The 19,939-nt window shown below is 40.6% G+C and overlaps 3 protein-coding genes and 1 long non-coding RNA gene across 5 annotated transcripts; 2 read left to right on the forward strand and 2 right to left on the reverse strand.

Annotated features, from left to right (window-relative positions):
* Positions 1 to 1,895: 1,895 nt before the first annotated feature.
* On the reverse strand, positions 1,896 to 3,756 carry LOC146384483 (voltage-dependent calcium channel subunit alpha-2/delta-4-like). Its single transcript, XM_084932489.1, has 4 exons — positions 3,679 to 3,756; positions 3,416 to 3,536; positions 2,986 to 3,063; positions 1,896 to 1,991 (listed from the first exon to the last, which is right to left on the reverse strand). The coding sequence occupies exons 1-4, from the start codon at positions 3,735 to 3,737 to the stop codon at positions 1,896 to 1,898; spliced, it is 354 nt and encodes a 117-aa protein (XP_084788615.1). The 5' UTR covers positions 3,738 to 3,756.
* A 1,065-nt stretch (positions 3,757 to 4,821) lies between these two features.
* Positions 4,822 to 8,311, forward strand: LOC146384484 (uncharacterized). Of its 2 annotated transcripts, XM_084936460.1 has the most exons (3): positions 4,822 to 6,003; positions 7,276 to 7,320; positions 7,413 to 8,311. In XM_084936460.1, exons 2-3 carry the CDS (start codon positions 7,281 to 7,283, stop codon positions 8,309 to 8,311), a joined length of 939 nt encoding a protein of 312 aa, XP_084792586.1. In that variant the 5' UTR covers positions 4,822 to 6,003; positions 7,276 to 7,280. The 2 variants fall into 2 exon arrangements, with proteins under 2 accessions (XP_084792586.1, XP_084792585.1); XM_084936459.1 differs by lacking the exon at positions 4,822 to 6,003 and having other exon boundaries at positions 7,216 to 7,320.
* A 1,048-nt stretch (positions 8,312 to 9,359) lies between these two features.
* LOC146384485 (uncharacterized) lies at positions 9,360 to 10,247 on the reverse strand. Its single transcript, XR_014800870.1, has 3 exons — positions 9,723 to 10,247; positions 9,565 to 9,647; positions 9,360 to 9,473 (listed from the first exon to the last, which is right to left on the reverse strand). It is a non-coding gene; the product is annotated as an uncharacterized LOC146384485 (long non-coding RNA).
* Positions 10,248 to 14,853: 4,606 nt separating this feature from the next.
* Positions 14,854 to 18,715, forward strand: LOC146384486 (uncharacterized). The gene is made up of 6 exons (XM_084936464.1): positions 14,854 to 14,907; position 16,481; positions 17,133 to 17,524; positions 17,679 to 17,834; positions 18,098 to 18,190; positions 18,379 to 18,715. Exons 1-6 carry the CDS (start codon positions 14,854 to 14,856, stop codon positions 18,688 to 18,690), a joined length of 1,008 nt encoding a protein of 335 aa, XP_084792590.1. The 3' UTR covers positions 18,691 to 18,715.
* The last annotated feature ends 1,224 nt before the right edge of the window (positions 18,716 to 19,939 follow it).

Here is a 19,939-nt window from a genome sequence, read left to right on the forward strand (position 1 = left end):
GCGAGGAAGAACCCGCCGGTGTCGGGCATACGGAAAGGCAGCCTTGTATATAAACACATGGGGAGTGGATAAGAAGTACTGAGCCTATTGCAATAATAACCAATAATAATGTTGTAGAGTAGTAACAAGAATCATAACTTAGATTTATAGAGCACCCTTCAAAGTACCCGAGGTTTCTTTAGACACAGAAAAAAGGCTTCAGTGAGCATGTGACATTTCAGCTGCTTTTTGAGATGGAGGATCACAGATCTCAGAGGGGAGCATGTTTCAGAGTGAAAGCCCTGCTCCCAAAGGACCGCTGTCTGGAGTGCTTGATGGAGAGTGAGCATTTGTACTGAGGAAGGTAGAGTCCAGCGTGGGGAGCAAGAGCATGAAGGGATTGGCATGTGAGGAGGATTTTATAGGACATACTGGCTTTCACTGGGAGCCAGTGGAGGTGTGTGGCTAGGAGATGATTCAGGGTCACCTGATCAGCCCTAACTACTCTCTGTCACAGACGAATATTCTAAGCCTAATCTTAAAAGTAGAGTTGAGTGTCTGTCATCCAAACCCAAAGTGGGACAGCTGAAGGCTCTGCCTCCCATCCTACTTTTAAAAACTCGAAGAGTGTAGTGTAATGTAAGCCTGCAGTGTGAGAGTGACGTGCTCGGTCCTGATAATGAGGCGCTCTGAGGTCTTTAAGATGTGAGTCTGATCAGTCAGGACTTTGTATTTGAGGAGAAGGATGTGAAATTCAGAATTTAACAGGGAACCAATGAAGAGAAGCTAACATGAGCGTAACATGATCTCTTGCAGCGCTGTTGTGCATTTACACCTGCTTCACATAGCAGCTGATCAGCGGTGCAGAGGTAAGAGAGCAGTGAAGCCCATGAGCTCTGTAAGAAAAATAGGAAGGTCTCCATGTCACCAGTCTTGTTTTAATCAGCAAATCAGTGTTACACCAGTTTTGGGAAGAAGATCAAGGTTGGAATTTCCTGTTAATGACAGAAAATATCCAATGACGGTGACTCTGAGAATACAATGTTTGTACGAGCTCAGACAGTCGAGCCCCTGAAGATGAAAACACAAGTTCAGTTCAATTGTATTTATAGAGCCAAATCACAACAACAGTCGCCTCAAGGCGCTTTAGTTTTCTTTGTAAATGTGAAAAAACCACAAATATGCTGCTGTGTAAAGTGAAAAATGTTTTTTTTTATTGTGTTGACATTCCGAACAGTCCCAGGACATCTTTATCTATAAAAACTAATCCCTGAATGCTGTGGCTTCATTTCCACCTAAAGCCGCTACACCGCTTCTGTCTCAGCCAACAAAATCATCGAGACTTTCTCTCCATCTTCATCTTTAACAGGCTGGCGTCGCGCTCCTCAGTGAGTCACAGCGTTTCCTTGCATATGGCGTGCGGCATCTTCTGTTAACCTTTGACCCTTAAAGCTGCTGAGAAAGTCTGAGTGTTTAAAGTTCAGCTTTTTTTTTTTTGTCCGAATTTGAGAGTTTTGGTAAATCGAGGCTGTAAAACTCTACATTTACACATCAGTTCTGTATCAAAAAGCTACAAAGGTGCTACATTCTTGTTCCGGTGTAATGGCAACGCGTCTCCACGCACAGGCTGCACTGTCCAGGAGGGGGTCCCCCCCCTTATCATTTCTCCTCCAGCTGCAGAGCCACTGCAAAGCTGATCCAGAGTCAGTTTAGAGTCTATTACAGGTTTTAAAGAAAACCTTGTGTAGCCCTTTATTTGTGCTGCAAAGTGAGGCCGATCAGCAGCTGAGACAGTTTCTCCGTCCAAGTTTGTCTCTTATTCAAGTAAAAAAAAAAAAAATCCTTTGGCTACCTGCTGGATGTTTAAGTCTCCGCCTCACTGTCATGTTCATCTTGATTGGTGGGTTCATTTTGGTTTAGAACTCAGTGACCAATGAGACGAGCAGAGAGGCAGAGAAGAGAGAGAGCGACAGGGAGATGGCTGCCGCCCCGCCGCAGTCCTTAGCGTTCTCCTGTAGGACGAAACAAATGTGATGCTCAGTCCTTTCATAGCAGTTTCTCTGAGTACATCAGCGTTCACCTGTTTCACCACACAATCATTAGTTAGCTTTACAGAATGAACAGCAGATCATGGATGACTTGATGTATGAAGGGTCAGTGAAGTTGATTTTTCTGTCCGTACTCTGGACTCATTTTAGCATAAATTATATTCTAACGCGTGCATACTTAAAGCGAGTAGACCTACAGTATCACAGTTTTTCTCTTTTTCTCTGCTTTTCTTAGATGCACTCAAACCTTCTGTTTACATGGGGCAGCCAATCAAACGACAGCTGGGTTAAAGGGAGGAGGAGCTAAAAACAGCTTACTTCAGACTTGAGTGCTAGAAAATAAGGCAACATATTTTTGGTTTGGCTTCTTTAGTTCTGAACCAACTGATGCAGAGTCTGAGATATTTAACCCACAGTCTGAGTGTTCCTTTGGAGAACATCCTGACATCCTGATAAATGATGCACCACAGTCCAGTGTAAGCAGTAGATTATTACAAGCTATGACCCATCATGCAAAGCTCTTCTAGGGGAGTCCAAGAATAAAAATAAGGAGCTGGAAATGTGCCCAAAACATCTGCTTTAAACAGCCATCAAGTGTGACGGGACTGATGTTAGAGATTATACACAAGCTGCAACAACGACTGTTAAATGATTAGTGGAACCTTTAAAGTGAAGAATTTGAATCCCTTAAAAAAATCACTCTTAACAAAAGAGGTGATGTTCTGCTTTTCAGCTGACTGTTGGATGTGCTGCAGGACAGAGGTGCATCAGTACCCGATTGACCCTGAGACCTGCTTCGCCTTTATTTATTTCACACACAGACACACACACCTTATGTGTTGTTGCTAGTTTTCTGTGTGAGATTCTTTATTTGCCTTTAAAATCACCACGTTTGTGTTTGCTAAATAGTCTTGCAGTTCTTTTGCGTTCACAGTCAGCAGTGGGGCTCAGCACTGACCTTTGGGTGGTAGGCGTGGCATGACTCAGGGCGCCGCCGCACCTTCTGGGATTTCATCCTGTTGCACTTCACTGTGGCGTTATGTTCACAGATATTAAGGAAAACTGGAAGCTCGCTGTGAACAACCGTCGATCGGCAACGCCTGACTTTCTGGGAATAAATATATAATGGGGACGAAATTTTGTAGAAACAAAGCATGCCGTAAATCTGAAGTTTCAAAGCCTCAGCTAAGAGCAAACAGATGTTGTGAGACTGCTCAGATAATCTATTAATGTTCTCATCATTGGCTGTGGAGTGGCAGTGAACTGCATCACTGATCTGAGGGAAAATAAGGAGATTACAGCACAAATGTGATTTTCCAGGCTGAATGCAGTCTTGCCCTCCCTGCAGTATTTGTGGCTGTAAGCATCCAGCTGCTGAGTATGTGAAGGATATATTTGATCTCTTTGGGCTCCAGCAGAATGGCTCCATACTGACGGGAGCAGTCACAGTAGGCCTGAGTCACGACCAGAACCAGGTTACTGTCAGGAATCTGCTGCACCACAAACATCCTGAAACGCAAAGAAGGCCGCAGTCAGTCACTGCCAATCATTCAATTATGCTTAAGTTGAAACTTCCTCGATTTAAGACCAGATTAACAAACTATGAATGAAGCTTGTTTTGATTTTTAAAGTGTGTGTGTGTGTGTCATACTTCTGGCAGCGTCCACACTTGTTGAGGCTGTTGGCCTCTCTGACAGACGGGTCGTACATGAAGCCTGGGTAAGCTGTGTCGCAGGGCTGCAGTGCGTCCAACTTCTTCTGCTTATGAGCTGTGGAAACCACACACACACACACACACACACACACACACACACACACACACACACACTTGGTTTAAATGACACGACTGCATTCAGCAAGATATGGTCTTAACAAGTAATAACCCAGCATTAGTGCAGCATAACTGGCTTCAGCTGCTCTTCTTTATGTTAAATCCCAGGATGAACCTGGTCATGAATTTGTCATGCTGCAGTGTCCAGTCAGAGGCGAGCAGCAGCCAGAGTATTTAATGTGTGAAACCAGATGAGATGATGCTGATAATATAACAGCAGTAATTTTATCAGCAAGTTGTTGATCAGTGCAGTCTGATAGAAACAGCTGAGTCTCCCACATTTTCATAGTTGACTGGAACATCTTCATCTCTATCATAATGTACCTGTCAAATAAATTATTATTAGTCCTTTATTTATCCAGGTAAAAATCTCATTGAGATTAACATCTAATTTCCAAGAGAGACCTGGCATCATGGCAGCAAAAGTCAAAAGTACATGCATCACATAATTACATAACAATTAAAAAATCTAGAGTGTGATTAAAGTGGTGGGTGGGTTCTTTTACATTTTGAGAGAAACCAATTGAGTCTAATAACAGACTAAATGCCATGTTGAGGCTGTCATTTTTAGCATCTACATGGATGTTAAAATCACCCACAATAATTATTTTATCTGAGCTCAGAACTAAATTAGATATAAAGTCTGAGAAATCAGACAGAAACTCTGTGTAAGGCCCAGGTGGACGATAGATGATAACAAGTAAGACTGGTTTCTGAGTTTCACAGCTGGGGTGGACAATGTTAAGCATCAGGCTTTCAAATGAATTAAAAGTCTGTCTTGGTCTTTCATTAATTAATAGGCTGGTGTGAAAAATTGCTGCCACACCGCCCCCTCGGCCTGTGCTTCGAGGTTTCTGGTAGTTAGAATGACTCGGGGGTGTTGATTCATTTAAATTAACATAATCATCCTGCTGCAACCAGGTTTCTGTAAGGCAGAGTAAATCAATTTGTTGATCAATTATTAAGTCACGTACTAACAGAGACTTGGAGGAGAGAGACCTGATATTTAATAATCCACATTTCACTGTTTTACTCTTTGGTTCAGATGTGGATACTGTACTGTTCTTTCTTTGTAATTGTTTATGTTTAAGTTGTTTGTTGCAATACAAGACACAAAAAACCAGGTAGAAGTCCCGGGACCATGACATGCAGGTGGTTACATATGGTTAAAATGATTCAAATGCAGTAAGTATGCACGTTTCTCATATCAGTATAGTCCATAACTGGATTATTGTCTGTAGCCCACATGATTAAACACTTTAGTTACATAAAACATGTGAGTTTAGATTTTATCTACTGTATAGCCTGTATAGGAAATTAATATGTAGCCCAATAAGTATAAAATCCAGAAAGCTACACAACATGGGGCGGTTCACAGGTCTAACTTGAGTTTCACACAGTTTTTATTAGAACACAATCAAATTGTTAAATGCTTAAAGTACACAAAATGTCAGAAATCTGCACCGTCATGAACAGAAATTTAAAGCTAATTTTTCGTGATTTGTTGATTAACCCTCCGAGGTCTAAATCCCACGTTGTGCACATCAACATCACAGATTTGTACAAATAAAGTTTATAACAAAGACATGTTAAATATTAAGCTCTGGAAACAGCTTGGTTGTTGTTGTTTGGAACATGTTGTTTTGTTGCCATAGCGATGCCTCCAGGGAAAAATTAGGGAGCAGAGCAAGAATGAGACCATATTAGTGGATATATGTTTGATAACTTTGCCTAACAACCATAAAGAAATGTTTTATATTTTGTGTGTTATTGAGCTTTAATCCTGCATGAAGGCCAAGATGAATCTCTTAGAGTAGAACTTTACAGGAACTATTAGAATAAATAAAAATAATAACACATTGACTGCTTTAGTCTTTTAGATTCACTTCTGTCTGTTTTTTTTGTCTCCATTTAAAAGATATCAAACTCTGAGCAAACAACTTGATGTAAAAAGAATCTCTGCACATTCCGCAGTCTTTGCTGCTAAAGTGACATCACAGCATTTAAGCATGTTTTGAATGAAAACATCAGCATATGAACACAAAACTGAAGAGACACTGCAACCGTATGAAAGCAGACCACTATTTAGTGACATTTCGACGTTTCCCTGAGGATTAACTGCTCTGTAATTTACCAAGAACTAAAGTAAGCTCAAATTTCAGTTTATAAACTTAAGATCATTTACTTAAATATATAAAGCCGGATTTTCCTGCCTGCCAGGACAGTATTTATGTACTTTACATTGTGCAAGACTAGACTATATTTTCCATCATAGAGAGGATGATGTGGATCTATTATTCAGGAAAACAAATGAAGACTTAACTATTTGTCAGCTGATGTAATATTTGACAAATTATACATAAATTAGAAAATGTTCTTAATCATATCTGAGTGACAGAAGCTCTTTTTAACACGATTATTTCTGAGATTATTTTGTTCATTTAGGAAAATAGAGAAGACTTTTGTTCTCAAACAAACTATTAGAATTTCTGAGAAACTGAGGCTGCGTCCACATGTACACGGCTGTTTTTGAAAGCGCAGCTTTGTCTCTGCATTTGGGCCTTTCGTCCACACCTAAACAGCAGATTGAGTCACTGAAAGGTGAGATTTTTAAAAACTCCTGCCAGGGTGGAGATTTTTGAAAACGACGTTTTTGTGTTTAGGTGTGGACGAGGAAAGCGGACATTTACTCAGGCAATGTCAAAAGTGTGCGCCGCTGTTGACGCTGTGGCCACGTTAGTGTTTACATGAGATCAATTTCTACAATGGCGGATGTAGACAACATACTGTGTCTGTTAATCTTAGTATCTGCAGTTTTTACACACTTACATATACACACACAGTTACTGTGCCTCCATTTAGAAACACAGAGGCATCAGAGTGCGCATCAGACGTGGATTCTACATTCAACACAGTCGGTTTGGAATAAATGTCATTTTAAAAAATGACATTTATGTACGCTGTATGCATTTTGTCCATTCCAAAGTTGTGAGTCTGTTCCAGCCAAAATGCTGTCTTTAGTTATTAACATTTGAAACGATGAAGGCAAGTGAAAGTAACACAAAATTAGCTGCTTTTCCAGAAAAAGACAAAAACTTTTCAGAAGTACGTAAGGTTTTGTGAGGTTTTCCCACCCAGGCTTCTAGACTTCTGATTGGCCAACATTTCTACACGGTTAAGATTTGGCGTGTTCTTGACAGCGTTTCACTTTGTTTTTAGCATTTACATGTGGAAGGAGATATTTTTTCAAAACTGCACATGTGGACTGGATTTTTTTTAAACGAAAAAGGAAAACGTGCGTTTTCAAACATAGGCGTGTACGTTCGGACGCAGCCTAAAGTCATCACAAAAAAAGCAAATTCTCTGAACATTCTGAGTTGAGGTTTACTGATCATTGTTGTTTTGTGTTCCTTGTAGTCAAAATGAGTGGAAGAGGAGATGGATCACAAAATAACCGTAATGGTAAGCACATGTGCTCAGTCTTGAAATTGATGAAAAACAGATTTTCAGCAGATAGTTATGAATGCTAATTAAAAGATTAAATGATCTTGCAGGCCGACAGGTTAACCCACAAAGGTTTTCAAGTGGAGATCAGGAACATGCTAACCGACCAGCTAACCAACCAGCTAACCAACCAGCTAACGAAGATATTGGTGGACTCCGGGGCTTCGTGGTCGATCGTTATCGTGCTCTCCGTGATATTTGTCGGAGGCTGGATGCGCTAATAGCTTCAGTATTGAATCAATATGACGATTACCTTTACGATGACTATGTCAATTACAACAATGTCAACATTCAAAATAATAATGTGAGGGACAATAATGCCAATGCTGACAACAATGAACAGCATGAGGATCATAATGCTGTTGTTGTCGGTGGCATTGAAAATGAGGATTCTGATGAGGCATTTGAAGACTGTGAGGATGTTCACCAGTACATCCCAGAAGAGGACCCTCAGCCAGGTGTTTCCAGGAGGAGGTCTAGAGAGATGGATGAAGAAGATGTGGAACCAAACAAAAGAATCAGATGGAGCGAGGAGTTTTCTGATGATGACTCTGACTTCTTCTCTGCTTGCGACACTGATAGCGAGGGCTGTCCTCATGTTGGTAATATTGCCGATGAGGACATCAATCAGCAGGTAACAGAAGAAGAAGCACAGCCTGGTGGATCCACGAAAAGGTCCAGAGAGGAAGATGTTGACGAAGAAGGTCGTAATAGCAAAAAATCCAGGCTTGCACACTCTGATTCGGGGACCAGCTCAACTGTGTACGACCACTCTGAGAGCAGCAGTGATGAACTTTTTGAAGATGCGCACGAAGAGCTTGACAACCATGAAGCTGGAGGCTCGAGGAAGCGTTCCCGAGAGGATTTTGAGGAAGAAGAGGAATACTTGCCTGTGTGCAAATTTCGGAGGTGTTCAACTGAGTCCACCAGCAGCAGTGATGAAGACTAAGACTATTTCGACGGGTTTCTTCAGTATCCTTTTAGTAGGCTGATGGGCTACTCAGGTGACCCTGAATCCTCCATGCTGCAATAAGCTGGGCATACACTGTGCTGCGATTTTTTTCAGTCGCGTTATTCAGCTCCTGCTCAAACTTTACGATTGACTCGCAGGGGTGAGAAGTTTGTGCCGTGGCTTGTGTCCAGATGACACGCCGCACCGCCGTTCTACTCCGTCTTTTCACTCTCATTTCTGCGTTTGCGCGTGCGCAGTGTGAGACGCTGTGACACCCTCGGGACGACCGACAGGATTTCAAACAGGTTTGATTTTCTTACGAGCAAACGATTGATGATCGGGAGCTGGTCGTGAGGCGTTAATCGCTTCTCGTTACCCCATGTAGACGATGCACGACACACGATCAAGGCCAAACTCGGGACGACCCCCAAAACGGTCGCACGACTGAAAAATCGGCTCAAAATGGGCCAAAAATTGCACAGTGTATGCCCAGCATTAGGCTGCCGGGGGATTCCCGTGATCCACTGGGTGCTTCTTCTTCGCCCACTATGTTTAATAGGCCTCTCTGCACTGAATGGTACTTGTTATTAACCTCTGGTTCTCTTCCACAGCATGTCTTTATCCTGTTTTACTTGCCCCTCCCCAACCGGTCGCAGCAGATGGCCGCCCCTCCCTGAGCCTGGTTCTGCTGGAGGTTTCTTCCTGTTAAAAGGGAGTTTTTCCTTCCCACTGTCGCCAAAGTGCTTGCTCATAGGGGGTCATATGATTGTTGGGGTTTTCTTTGTAAGTATACCTTACAATATAAAGCGCCTTGAGGTGACTTTTGCTGTCATTTGGCGCTATATAAATAAAATTGTAAAGTGCTTTGAGTGGTCCCGAAAAGCGCTATATAAATGCAATCCATCATTATTATTATTATTATTAAAATTGAATTAAAAATTGAATAGATGTCACTGTGATGATTTCTTCCCTCCATAGAAAGCTTAGACCCAAATGCAGATTCAATGCACATGGTTAAACTATTTATGAGACTTTGTTTAAAGCGAGGGAATGGAGAACGTGGCTCGAGCTAGGAGTGTCAGCAGAGAGCAGGAACCAGAGGAAAAGCTATCGAGAGACTGAACACCTGGCTCCTGATGGGAACAATCCAACGGGAATTCTGCAACAGAGGGAGAAGAAGTTGAAGTTGAAAGATTTACGCTGTGTCACATGAAAATATTCCTTTGCAGCATTTGATTGAAAATAATTACTTTGATTCCATCACATCTTAAATGAATAGTGCTGGACGGGTAAGGGAGTTTGAGGGTAGGATGAGTATGTTGGCAGAGGAGACCTAAACACAGGGAAAACAAGGTTAAACACAGGGAAGGAGCAAGCCAGAACTGGAGCAGAGGTGAAGCCTAGTTACCACTGGAGATGGCAGAACAAACTGGCGAGGAGTAGCAGGCAGCGCTGGTTTAAGAAGCCCTCCTGCTGATTGTTTGCAGATGAGGCCCAGGTGAGATGCTGGAAACTCCACCTCTGAAGTGTGGACACAGTATCCCGATTCCACGTGGAAAAGCCCCTCAGACACTTCCATGGTGCATGAGAAGAAGGATGAGAAAGCATTCATTGTCCATCCATCCGTCCGTCAGCGTAATGCCTGAAGGTTTATTCAGATGTAAATATATTACATTTTTAAATAAAGATCATCAGTGTTTTTAATGACACTGCATTTCATTCACGTGTCTCTATTGGACAGTGTTGTAGAAGTCACAGAAGACAGGAATCAGTTCCAGCTTGGCCTGACGTTTGATCACTAGTGTCCTGTTTCGTATTTGAGAAAAGAGACATACGACTGAAGGTCCATAGTGCGTCAAAACAATGATTTTATTAAAACACATATATGTGGTGAAGATGGGCTCTGCAAAACATCAGCCTCGATCTCCCCAGAACAGTACACGGGTGTGATATTTATACATATGATGACAAGTAATATGCGTCACCGCAGATGCATGTTCCAGTAACTCCAGCCTGGACATATTCTAAAAAAGAACAGTTACTTCCTCTCCCACCCACCAGATGCTTCCTGTTATTCCACTCTCTGGGCTTATCAGAACTAAACTGTCACGTATGCAGGTAAACAACTTTTGGAGTCAGTTTCTAAATACTGTATATTCAGGCAAACTGTGTGTCTGTGTTAACCTTAGTGCATGACCTCCCTCTGCGTCATCTGTTACCAGGCAAACTTCAATGCAGCAAGCTGCTGAATGCACACACACAGGCCTATACAACATGTATCATATGTGGTAAATTGTACTGTAAGCATGTAGGCAACCTTTCAATAGCTGTGCTTTGCTCCATAGATCAGTCGAACTCGCGTCGGCTGTAGCTTCAAACCATTAATTAACTTGACCGAGCTTCAACTCTTTAATAAGCACAAAAAGGCAATATGTGTGTATATAAGATTATTATGTAATTATACTAACACCTGAAATACAGACTTTAATATAACATCAACAGTTTCAATAAATGTTTCAATGAAATGATAATGATAAATCATAAATGATGCAACAGTAATAATAATGATTATGAATAGTAACAGTAAAATAATATTTCATCCCGACACTAGTGATGTGCGATACCACTGATTTCCTTTCCGATCCGATACCAAGTAAAATTCAGGGTGGTATCGACGGTACTGATCCGATACTTTGTACAAAAACTTTACTCTTTTATTGTATCTCAAATTATAGCGTCATAATCATTACAGGACATCAGATTACTTGTTCTTATCACTTAATAATGCAGAATTCATCATATAGAAATACAAAACCTGAAGTTGTGCGCTATTTGAACACCTTGCCTGCCTGCAGCACTAAAGGACTCCGTGAGAGACGTCTGTCTCGCCCTAGCAGCACCTGTCCTTCTCCTCCTCTTCAGTTCGCCTCAACATACGCTCGTCATATTCTGTGATATGATTTACTCTGAGGTGTTTGACAAGGTTGGTGGTGTTGCCACAACACCTCACTTTCTTGCCACATGTATCGCAAACCACGTCTCGGCTGTTTGTGGATGTAAAATACGTGCACACATGACTCCAGTTACGCTCAGCCATTGTTGTGAGTGCGCACGCCAGAGGCTGCCACACATTTATACAGCCGTATTTCACACATGACTATAAAAGGCGGACGAGGGAGTAGTTCTTTCCAATGTAGACAATCCGAATGATAGTTTCTTTCCACTGTGTTCCTGTTTATGAAAAACTACAATTTTACCCAAAATGATTAAAATATCGATATTTTAATGTGGAAACCTTCTGTTTCCACATCTGGACTTTCTGTTGCTGCTGTGAAACTTTCTTTGAAGTGGCTCATCAAAGTTGTAATTGATAATCAATTCCCGCACAGTGTGAGAATCCAATCAATTTGCTTATCAGGGGAAAGGTGTGATTTTTTTTAGGACACAGGAGCCTAACATTAACCGGTTTAATCTTAGCTTATTTCCATAAGAAGAAAAACATAGTGAGAAAGAGATCACCAAAATATACATGTACAAATGTGAAATGGTCATATGTAGTGTGAAAGAGCTATTTGACATCTTTAACCTCCTAGGACCTGCCGTCCACATATGTGGACATCGCATTTTGGTTTATTTAGACCAAAATACTCAATTTTGCTCTACAAGGGCCTGATATCCATTTACGGGGACATTATACTGCTACAGTTCTATCAAAATTTTAAATCAATATCTTCACATGTGGCTTCGATTTTCCATAAAAACAAAAATAAGGTAAAAAAAAATAATAATCAGGTAATTCTTTGTTTTTACATTCATTGGACCCAATCAGCCCAAATATCAAAGACAAATTAAAAATGCATGCTGTGGAAGAGTTTGGGTCTTAGGAGGTGTTGTGGAAATTTTAATTACCAAAGCCTGCAGACACGATGAGTTGTAACAACACCTTTATTTCAGCTATCTTATGCATAAGGAGGGACGTCAGTCAGGGGGCACTGAAAGTCGTCTCTGACAATGAACAGTTCAGGTCCCTTTTATACACAGTCGCAGAACAAAAGGCTTTTACAGTTGCAGTTCACACCTTGGCTCTAAACAGAAAGACTCTCTATCACCTGTGTGAATCTCCCCCACTCTGGGGTCAAAGCCTTCCTGTGTGAGCTTCCGTATCCTGGGAGACATTCACCAGTTTCTCACCGTCTGTTTCCCAGCGTGAATGAGGTGTGAACCAGGCATACTAAACTAAGTAACATGAAAGCATTTCATCAAGACAATACATTAAAGAGAGATCCCACAACCCATACTAAACTAAGTAACATGAAAGCAAGACAATACATTAAAGGACAATACACTAAAGAGAAATCCCACAACAGAGGTTAAATTCAAAGTAATGTATAAATCCACTTCCATAAAACATGAAAAGGCGGAGCAGCGATGCCCATCTCAGCCAGTGTATGATGGTGGGGCAAGATGGCAGCTTCCACAACATGACGCCAGCTCCTATGTATTTTTAGTAGATAAATGATACGTTTATGACAATGTGTCAATTTGTTGGAAGATGTAATTACACCTTAATTATGTAATTAGAAGCAAAAATGATCTTTTTTTAAAATCAAATCACCTCAAAAAATTACTGTACTTACTTTCTAATTGATTCTTTACCTCTAAAAGGGGTGGCTGTGGCTCAGGAGGTGGAGCAGCTCATCTACTAATCAGATGGTTTTTGGGTGGATCCCTGGCTGCTCCAGACTGCATGCTAACTGTCCTTGGGCAAGACATTAACCCCAAGTCACTCTCTGATGCATTCATCAGAGTGTGAATGTGTGTGAATGTTAGATAGAAAGCACAGAAAAAGGGCTTCTATGAACAGGTGTGAATGAGGCAACCTGTATAGAGCGCTTTGAATGTTCAGGTAGAGTAGAAAAGCACTGTAAAAATTTCTCTGTGTTGATTTCTTTTAGTTGGATCACTTGTGCCTGAAGATGAGCCTGCATGGCTTGTTCTCGTGACTCTGAAGGATATCACAGAACTCGTCGTGTCCCCTGTGCATAGTGATGACTCTCTGGCTTTTTTGGAAAGCAAAATTATAGAGCACAGACAGCGATACCAGGCACTGTTTCCTGATGTTAAGCTACCACCAAAACACCATTATTTGGAGCACTATCCACAGATGATTAGGTTTTTTGGTCCAGTTGTTTGGCTGTGGACAATGCGTTTCGAGGCCAAACACAGCTTTTTCAAGCAGGTCATCAGACACACAAGCTGCTTTAAGAATGTGCCTCTCTCCTTAGCCTCAAAGCATCAGATGATAATAGCTTACCATCTAAGCTCCCCATCTCTTGGCAAGTCTGAACTAGAGGTCTCGGCTGTATCAACTTTTCCAGTGGATTTGCTTAAAGAGGAGATGGCTAGAGTCATTAGGCAAACATTCCCTGACATTCTAGAGATAAACCTTGCACAGTGTGTGACAATAAAGGGCAGAACTTATAGGAAGGGAATGGTACTGGCCCACAGGGCAGCTGGTGGGTTGCCAGAATTCTGTGAAATAAACCACATCTGCATTGTAAACCAGAGCATATTCTACATTGTCAGAGAGCTTGGTGGCTGGTACAGGGAGCACTACAGAGTTTTTGAGCTCAACCCAGTATCTGCAAGAATATTCACTCTTGTTTCACTCCGTGAACTCCTTGACACTTATCCACTGGTTGACTACAAGATCGGATCAGTCCGCATGGTGACTTTAAAAAGGCATATAGAAATAAAAGGTGTGCAAATATTTGTAATAAGTTCAGTCACATGTATTTCACTAGATACATTCTATCTTTCTTTTTTTTTGTATATCTGACCTTTTATAACCGACTGATATGTATGGATAACTGTATGAAGACTAAACTGAAATTATTCTTTCTGGGTGTCTGATGTATTTTTTTTTTTTTTTCTCTACAGAATAGCTGCTTGAAATGGGGACCCCTGTGATCCTAAAGATCATCTTGACTGATGGAACCTGTCAAAGGCTCACTCTCTCCATTGGACCACCTGAATCAATTGAGGATCTCATTGTTGAAGTCAAGAGACAGTGTGGTCTTCAGGGCAATTTCAGACTTCAGTTTATGGATTCCTTGTTTGGGAATGAGTTCCTTAATCTTACCTCAGTTTCAGAAGTGGCAGACAGAGGGACTCTTAAAGTTATTGACATGTCAAGACCCACCACTATGCAGCATGAGGATTATATCATTCTTGATCCTGTCCAGGACTCCGAAGCCCTCAGCTGTTCCTCTGTTAACGATTCTTCGTACCTGTCTGGTGGATCTGTGGACACGGATGTGTTGTCATCAAGTGAGTCAACAAGCTGACGATCTTCTTGGCCTGCTGTCTTTTATGTGCCCAAGTTTTCGTATGATGCTGAATTACAACTTCAGCAGGCAAAAATTGCGTACAATCAGAATGGAACTGCACTTATTCCAGATCCCAAGTTGAAGTCAGCCATCCTTGACGGTTTGGTGCAGGAAATTGTGAAGTATAAAGTGTATGTCAGTGATAAAGAAATGGATCAAGTAGTTCAGAGTCTGATCAAGAAGCATCCCTGTCTAACTGAGACAATTCAATTCAATTCAATTCAATTTTATTTATATAGCGCCAAATCACAACAAAAGTCGCCTCAAGGCGCTTCATAGATACAGAGAAAAACCCAACAATCATATGACCCCCTATGAGCAAGCACTTTGGCGACAGTGGGAAGGAAAAACTCCCTTTTAACAGGAAGAAACCTCCGGCAGAACCAGGCTCAGGGAGGGGCGGCCATCTGCTGCGACTGGTTGGGGTGAGAGAAGGAAGACAGGATAAAAGACATGCTGTGGAAGAGAGACAGAGGTTAATAACAGATATGATTCAATGCAGAGAGGTCTATTAATACATAGTGAGTGAGAAAGGTGACTGGAAAGGAAAAACTCAATGCATCATGGGAATCCCCCGGCAGCCTACGTCTATTGCAGCATAACTAAGGGAGGATTCAGGGTCACCTGGTCCAGCCCTAACTATATGCTTTAGCAAAAAGGAAAGTTTTAAGCCTAAACTTAAAAGTAGAGATAGTGTCTGTCTCCCGAATCCAAACTGGAAGCTGGTTCCACAGAAGAGGGGCCTGAAAACTGAAGGCTCTGCCTCCCATTCTACTTTTAAATACTCTAGGAACAACAAGTAGGCCTGCAGAGCGAGAGCGAAGTGCTCTAATAGGGTGATATGGTACTACAAGGTCATTAAGATAAGATGGGGCCTGATTATTTAAGACCTTGTATGTGAGGAGCAGGATTTTGAATTCAATTCTGGACTTAACAGGAAGCCAATGAAGGGAAGCCAAAACAGGAGAAATATGCTCTCTCTTTCTAGTCCCTGTCAGTACTCTTGCTGCAGCATTTTGGATTAGCTGAAGGCTTTTCAGTGAGTTTTTTGGACATCCTGATAATAAGGAATTACAGTCGTCCAGCCTGGAAGTAATAAATGCATGAACTAGTTTTTCAGCGTCACTCTGAGACAGGATATTTCTAATTTTAGAGATGTTGCGCAAATGGAAGAAAGCAGTCTTACATATTTGTTTAATATGTGCGTTGAAGGACATGTCCTGGTCAAAAATGACTCCAAGGTTCCTCACAGCGTTACTGGAGGCCAAGGTAATGCCATCCAGAGTAAGAATCTGGTTAGATACCATATTTCTAAGATTTTCAGGGCCGAGTACAATAACCTCAGTTTTATCTGAATTAAGAAGCAGAAAGTTAGCGGCCATCCAGGTCTTTATGTCTTTAAGACATTCCTGCAGTTTAACTAATTGGTGTGTGTTATCTGGCTTCATGGACAGATAGAGCTGGGTGTCATCTGCATAGCAGTGAAAATGTATGCTATGTCTTCTAATGATGCTGCCTAAGGGAAGCATGTATAATGTAAACAGAATTGGTCCTAGCACTGAACCCTGTGGAACTCCATAATTAACCTCAGTGTGTGAAGAGGACTCTCCATTTACATGCACAAATTGGAGTCTATTAGATAGATATGATACAAACCACTGCAGCGCAGTACCTGTAATACCTACAGCATGTTCTAATCGCTCTAATAGGATATTATGGTCAACAGTATCGAACGCTGCACTGAGGTCTAGCAGGACAAGCACAGAGATGAGTCCACTGTCAGAGGCCATAAGAAGATCATTTGTAACCTTCACTAAAGCTGTTTCTGTGCTGTGATGAGCTCTGAAACCTGACTGAAACTCTTCAAATAAACCATTCCTCTGCAGATGATCTGTTAGCTGTTTGACAACTACTCTTTCAAGGATTTTTGATATGAAAGGAAGGTTGGAGACTGGCCTATAATTAGCTAAGACTGCTGGGTCTAGAGATGGCTTTTTGAGTAAAGGTTTAACTACAGCCAGCTTGAAGGCCTGTGGTACATAGCCGATTATTAGAGATAGGTTGATCATATTTAAGATCGAAGAATTAATTAATGGCAGGACTTCTTTGAGCAGTTTTGTAGGAATGGGGTCTAAAAGACACGTTGATGGTTTGGAGGAAGTAATAATTGAAGTTAACTCAGAAAGATCAATTGGAGAAAAAGAGTCTAACTTAACATCAATGGTACTAAGAGTAGCTGTAGATAATATTACATCTGTGGGATGATTACTGGTAATTTTTTCTCTAATGATAAAAATTTTATTTGTGAAGAAGTTCATGAAGTCATTACTAGTTAACGTTAAAGGGATGGTTGGCTCAACAGAGCTCTGACTGTTTGTCAGCCTGGCTACAGCCACCAAGAGATCGAGACGAGAAGAAGCATCAGACAGGCTCCAACACTGGATTTGGAGGATGGAAGACCAGTTTAAAATATAAACTCTCAAACTATCGCACCCAGCTACGAAAACTGGGCTGCCCAGAGGTGACCGTAAACTCTCTAAAGAACAAACCTGTTGGAAGATGCAGTGCAGCCTTTGGTGTCAAAAAAGCAAAGAGGGGAGAAGTTAACTTTTGCCCAACATACCCACCAGAAGAAACTGAGGAGAGCCTAGAGGCAATGCGGAAAACTTTACTCTTGGACATAAAGAAGAAGAACAACAGAGAGTTGTTGAAATTCAAGATGGAAAAGACTTTTGCCTACAGAAGACATGAAGTTGTTCGTGATGCACCAATGGTAGAAGCTTTCATGGCAAGATGGCCTGCTCTATTTGATGTCCATGAGGTAAAGTTTGACTCATACCGGGAGTTCTTGGAAGAGGTGTTAAGCTAAAATACTTTAGGCACATTTAACCGCCCATTTCTTCAGCATTGGTGATTGTGGCCTTCTTCCTGGTGTTAAACATTTGAAGCTCACTCTTTTGTGCTGATGTTTTCAGATCAATGCTGAGTTTAAAAGAATTACCACAATCCCCCTTCAATCAAAGTTCCTGTCTCAGATGGATCTCCACTTAGACAAGCTGGTGAAGCTGTTCAAAAGAAGAGGAGGACAGCTTGGACAAAGACTGAAAAAAATTGTGGCACAAATGGATAATGTAAGTGATAAAGCCTTAACACAACTATGACCCCTTTTGGACAAAACTTTTAATTGTGGAAAATTGTAAATGTTTTCCAATGATAAATGCTCTCATCTTGTACTACTTGTACATCTGCTTGTTTTTGTTTTAATCTTTACTTTGTCAACTTTATTAGTATGTGTGCCTTTACTTTGAAAGCATTCATGTAAAGTACAGTACTAAAACCTAAAATCAATGAGAAGGGCTGACTGAAGATACTAATCACACAAATTTAATTTCAGTGTGAAGATGTTGATGCTGGACGTGAGTGTGTCATTAAGGGAGTGTGTATCTACATGGGTGAAGATCCTGACAACCTTATCCGGGAGTATGTGGTAAGTACTTGGGGTATTTTATTTTATTTTATTTTATTTTATTTTATTTTATTTTATTTTGCTTTATTTTTTATTTTTTTTTTTGGGGGGGGGGGGGGTTGACTTTCACCAGTACATCATATTGCTCACTTGCCATGGATTGAGTAACATGACTTCTTTTATTTTATTTATTTATGTATTTTTTACAGGACATGGATGAAGACGCCATCAATGAGGCCATCGAAGACACCACTGTTGGAATTTATCTTCTTAAAGAACAAGCTTCAGCAGATGAACAAGAAGACATTGGAGTTGTCCTTGAAGGCATCAGGGTGGTGAAGAATTTGGATAATGTAGCATTTGCTGTGGTAATGCTATTTGGACTCATGTATGCACTAAACCTTGCCTACCCTGCTGACCTCCGCTACACCTTTGAGGTTTTCCAGAAGGTTTTCATGGAACTGGATGGAGCTAAACTCTCCAACAAAGTTCTTGCTCTCAAAAACCGTCTGTTTCATTGAAGAGTCAAAGACTGCACTTCAGCAATTCTTTACTGAACACAAAACGAAAAACTGCAATGTTATACTGCTGATACTGTTTGTTTGGGGGTTTTTTTGTTGTTGTTTTTTCTCATGTGACTGCACTTCAAGGTGACACTTTTTTTTTCTTTTGGTGGTATTGTATTGAGAGAAATGTTTACAGAGGTTTTTTAGCAATGTGCTCTGGGTCAACCTTTACATCCTGCTTATACGTTCAAAAGGAAGATTCCTTTAGGTGTTTGGTATTATGTGACAGTGTCATTTAAGCTTCAATTTAGTAAAAAAAATTCTGTACAGCTAAAAACAAAATGTGATATGTATGAAGATATATCTTATCCTTAATAGCAGCTTGCTGCCTCTTTGAGTTTTGGAAGACCAATCTAAGCTGAAATTGTTCTATATATGTACAGACTTGATCATTCAAAGCAGCTTGCTGGTTTCTGTCTCTTAAACTCCAGGTAACAGGAGTTGTAGAAATGTTAAATGCAAAAAAAAGTTATATTTGTGTAAGCCTGTTTGTTCATGGATGCTTTTTGATTCTTTTTCTAAGTAGGCTTAATTTAGTTTCAAACTTTAATTGTGAAATTAAATACAAATATGTGTAAGATGACAGGATCATTAAGAAGCACTTATTTGTAGCTTTCTTGTATTGCTGCTAAGGTCAGTTTTGAGGGGAAATATTTACAAATGTTTTAAATCTTTCTTTCAGTTATATCTGCAGGCAATCTCTAAAACTGTGTAACAAGTTTATATGCTTGCTGTTTTCACTGCTGTTAAAATAAAGGTGAACTTTTCAGCACTCACATTTTTTTTTTTTGCCTTTTTTGTCAATAACATTTAGTTTATATTTACATTATTATATTGTACATAGGCAAGAAACCAAGGACTGAATTTTTATGAAGTTGACTTAAAATAATTAAGTAGGATTTAAAGCCACAATTTGTGTTGCAGGAACATAATTATAATGCCTTTATGTTACACAATTTCATTAAGTACCACTGACAATCAAAAATATGTTGGTGTTAAACTTTAAAATGTATCAACATTACGTAATACATTGATATTTTGGTAACGAAGTGATATCTGCCCGATATCCGTGCTCTCTATTTATTAATAAAAGTCAAACTTCATTAATGGTAAGTGACAGAGATCTGATGAGTTCTTGCTGGTTTGTATCCACAGGAGGATACAAGCAGCTGCTTCTGTTTGTAGTCACCGTGCACACATGTTG

The sequence above is a fragment of the Perissodus microlepis genome, chromosome 7 (assembly GCF_051167445.1).
Source record: "Perissodus microlepis isolate ML-2025 ecotype Zambia chromosome 7, ASM5116744v1, whole genome shotgun sequence".
NCBI classification, from domain to species: Eukaryota; Metazoa; Chordata; class Actinopteri; order Cichliformes; family Cichlidae; genus Perissodus; species Perissodus microlepis.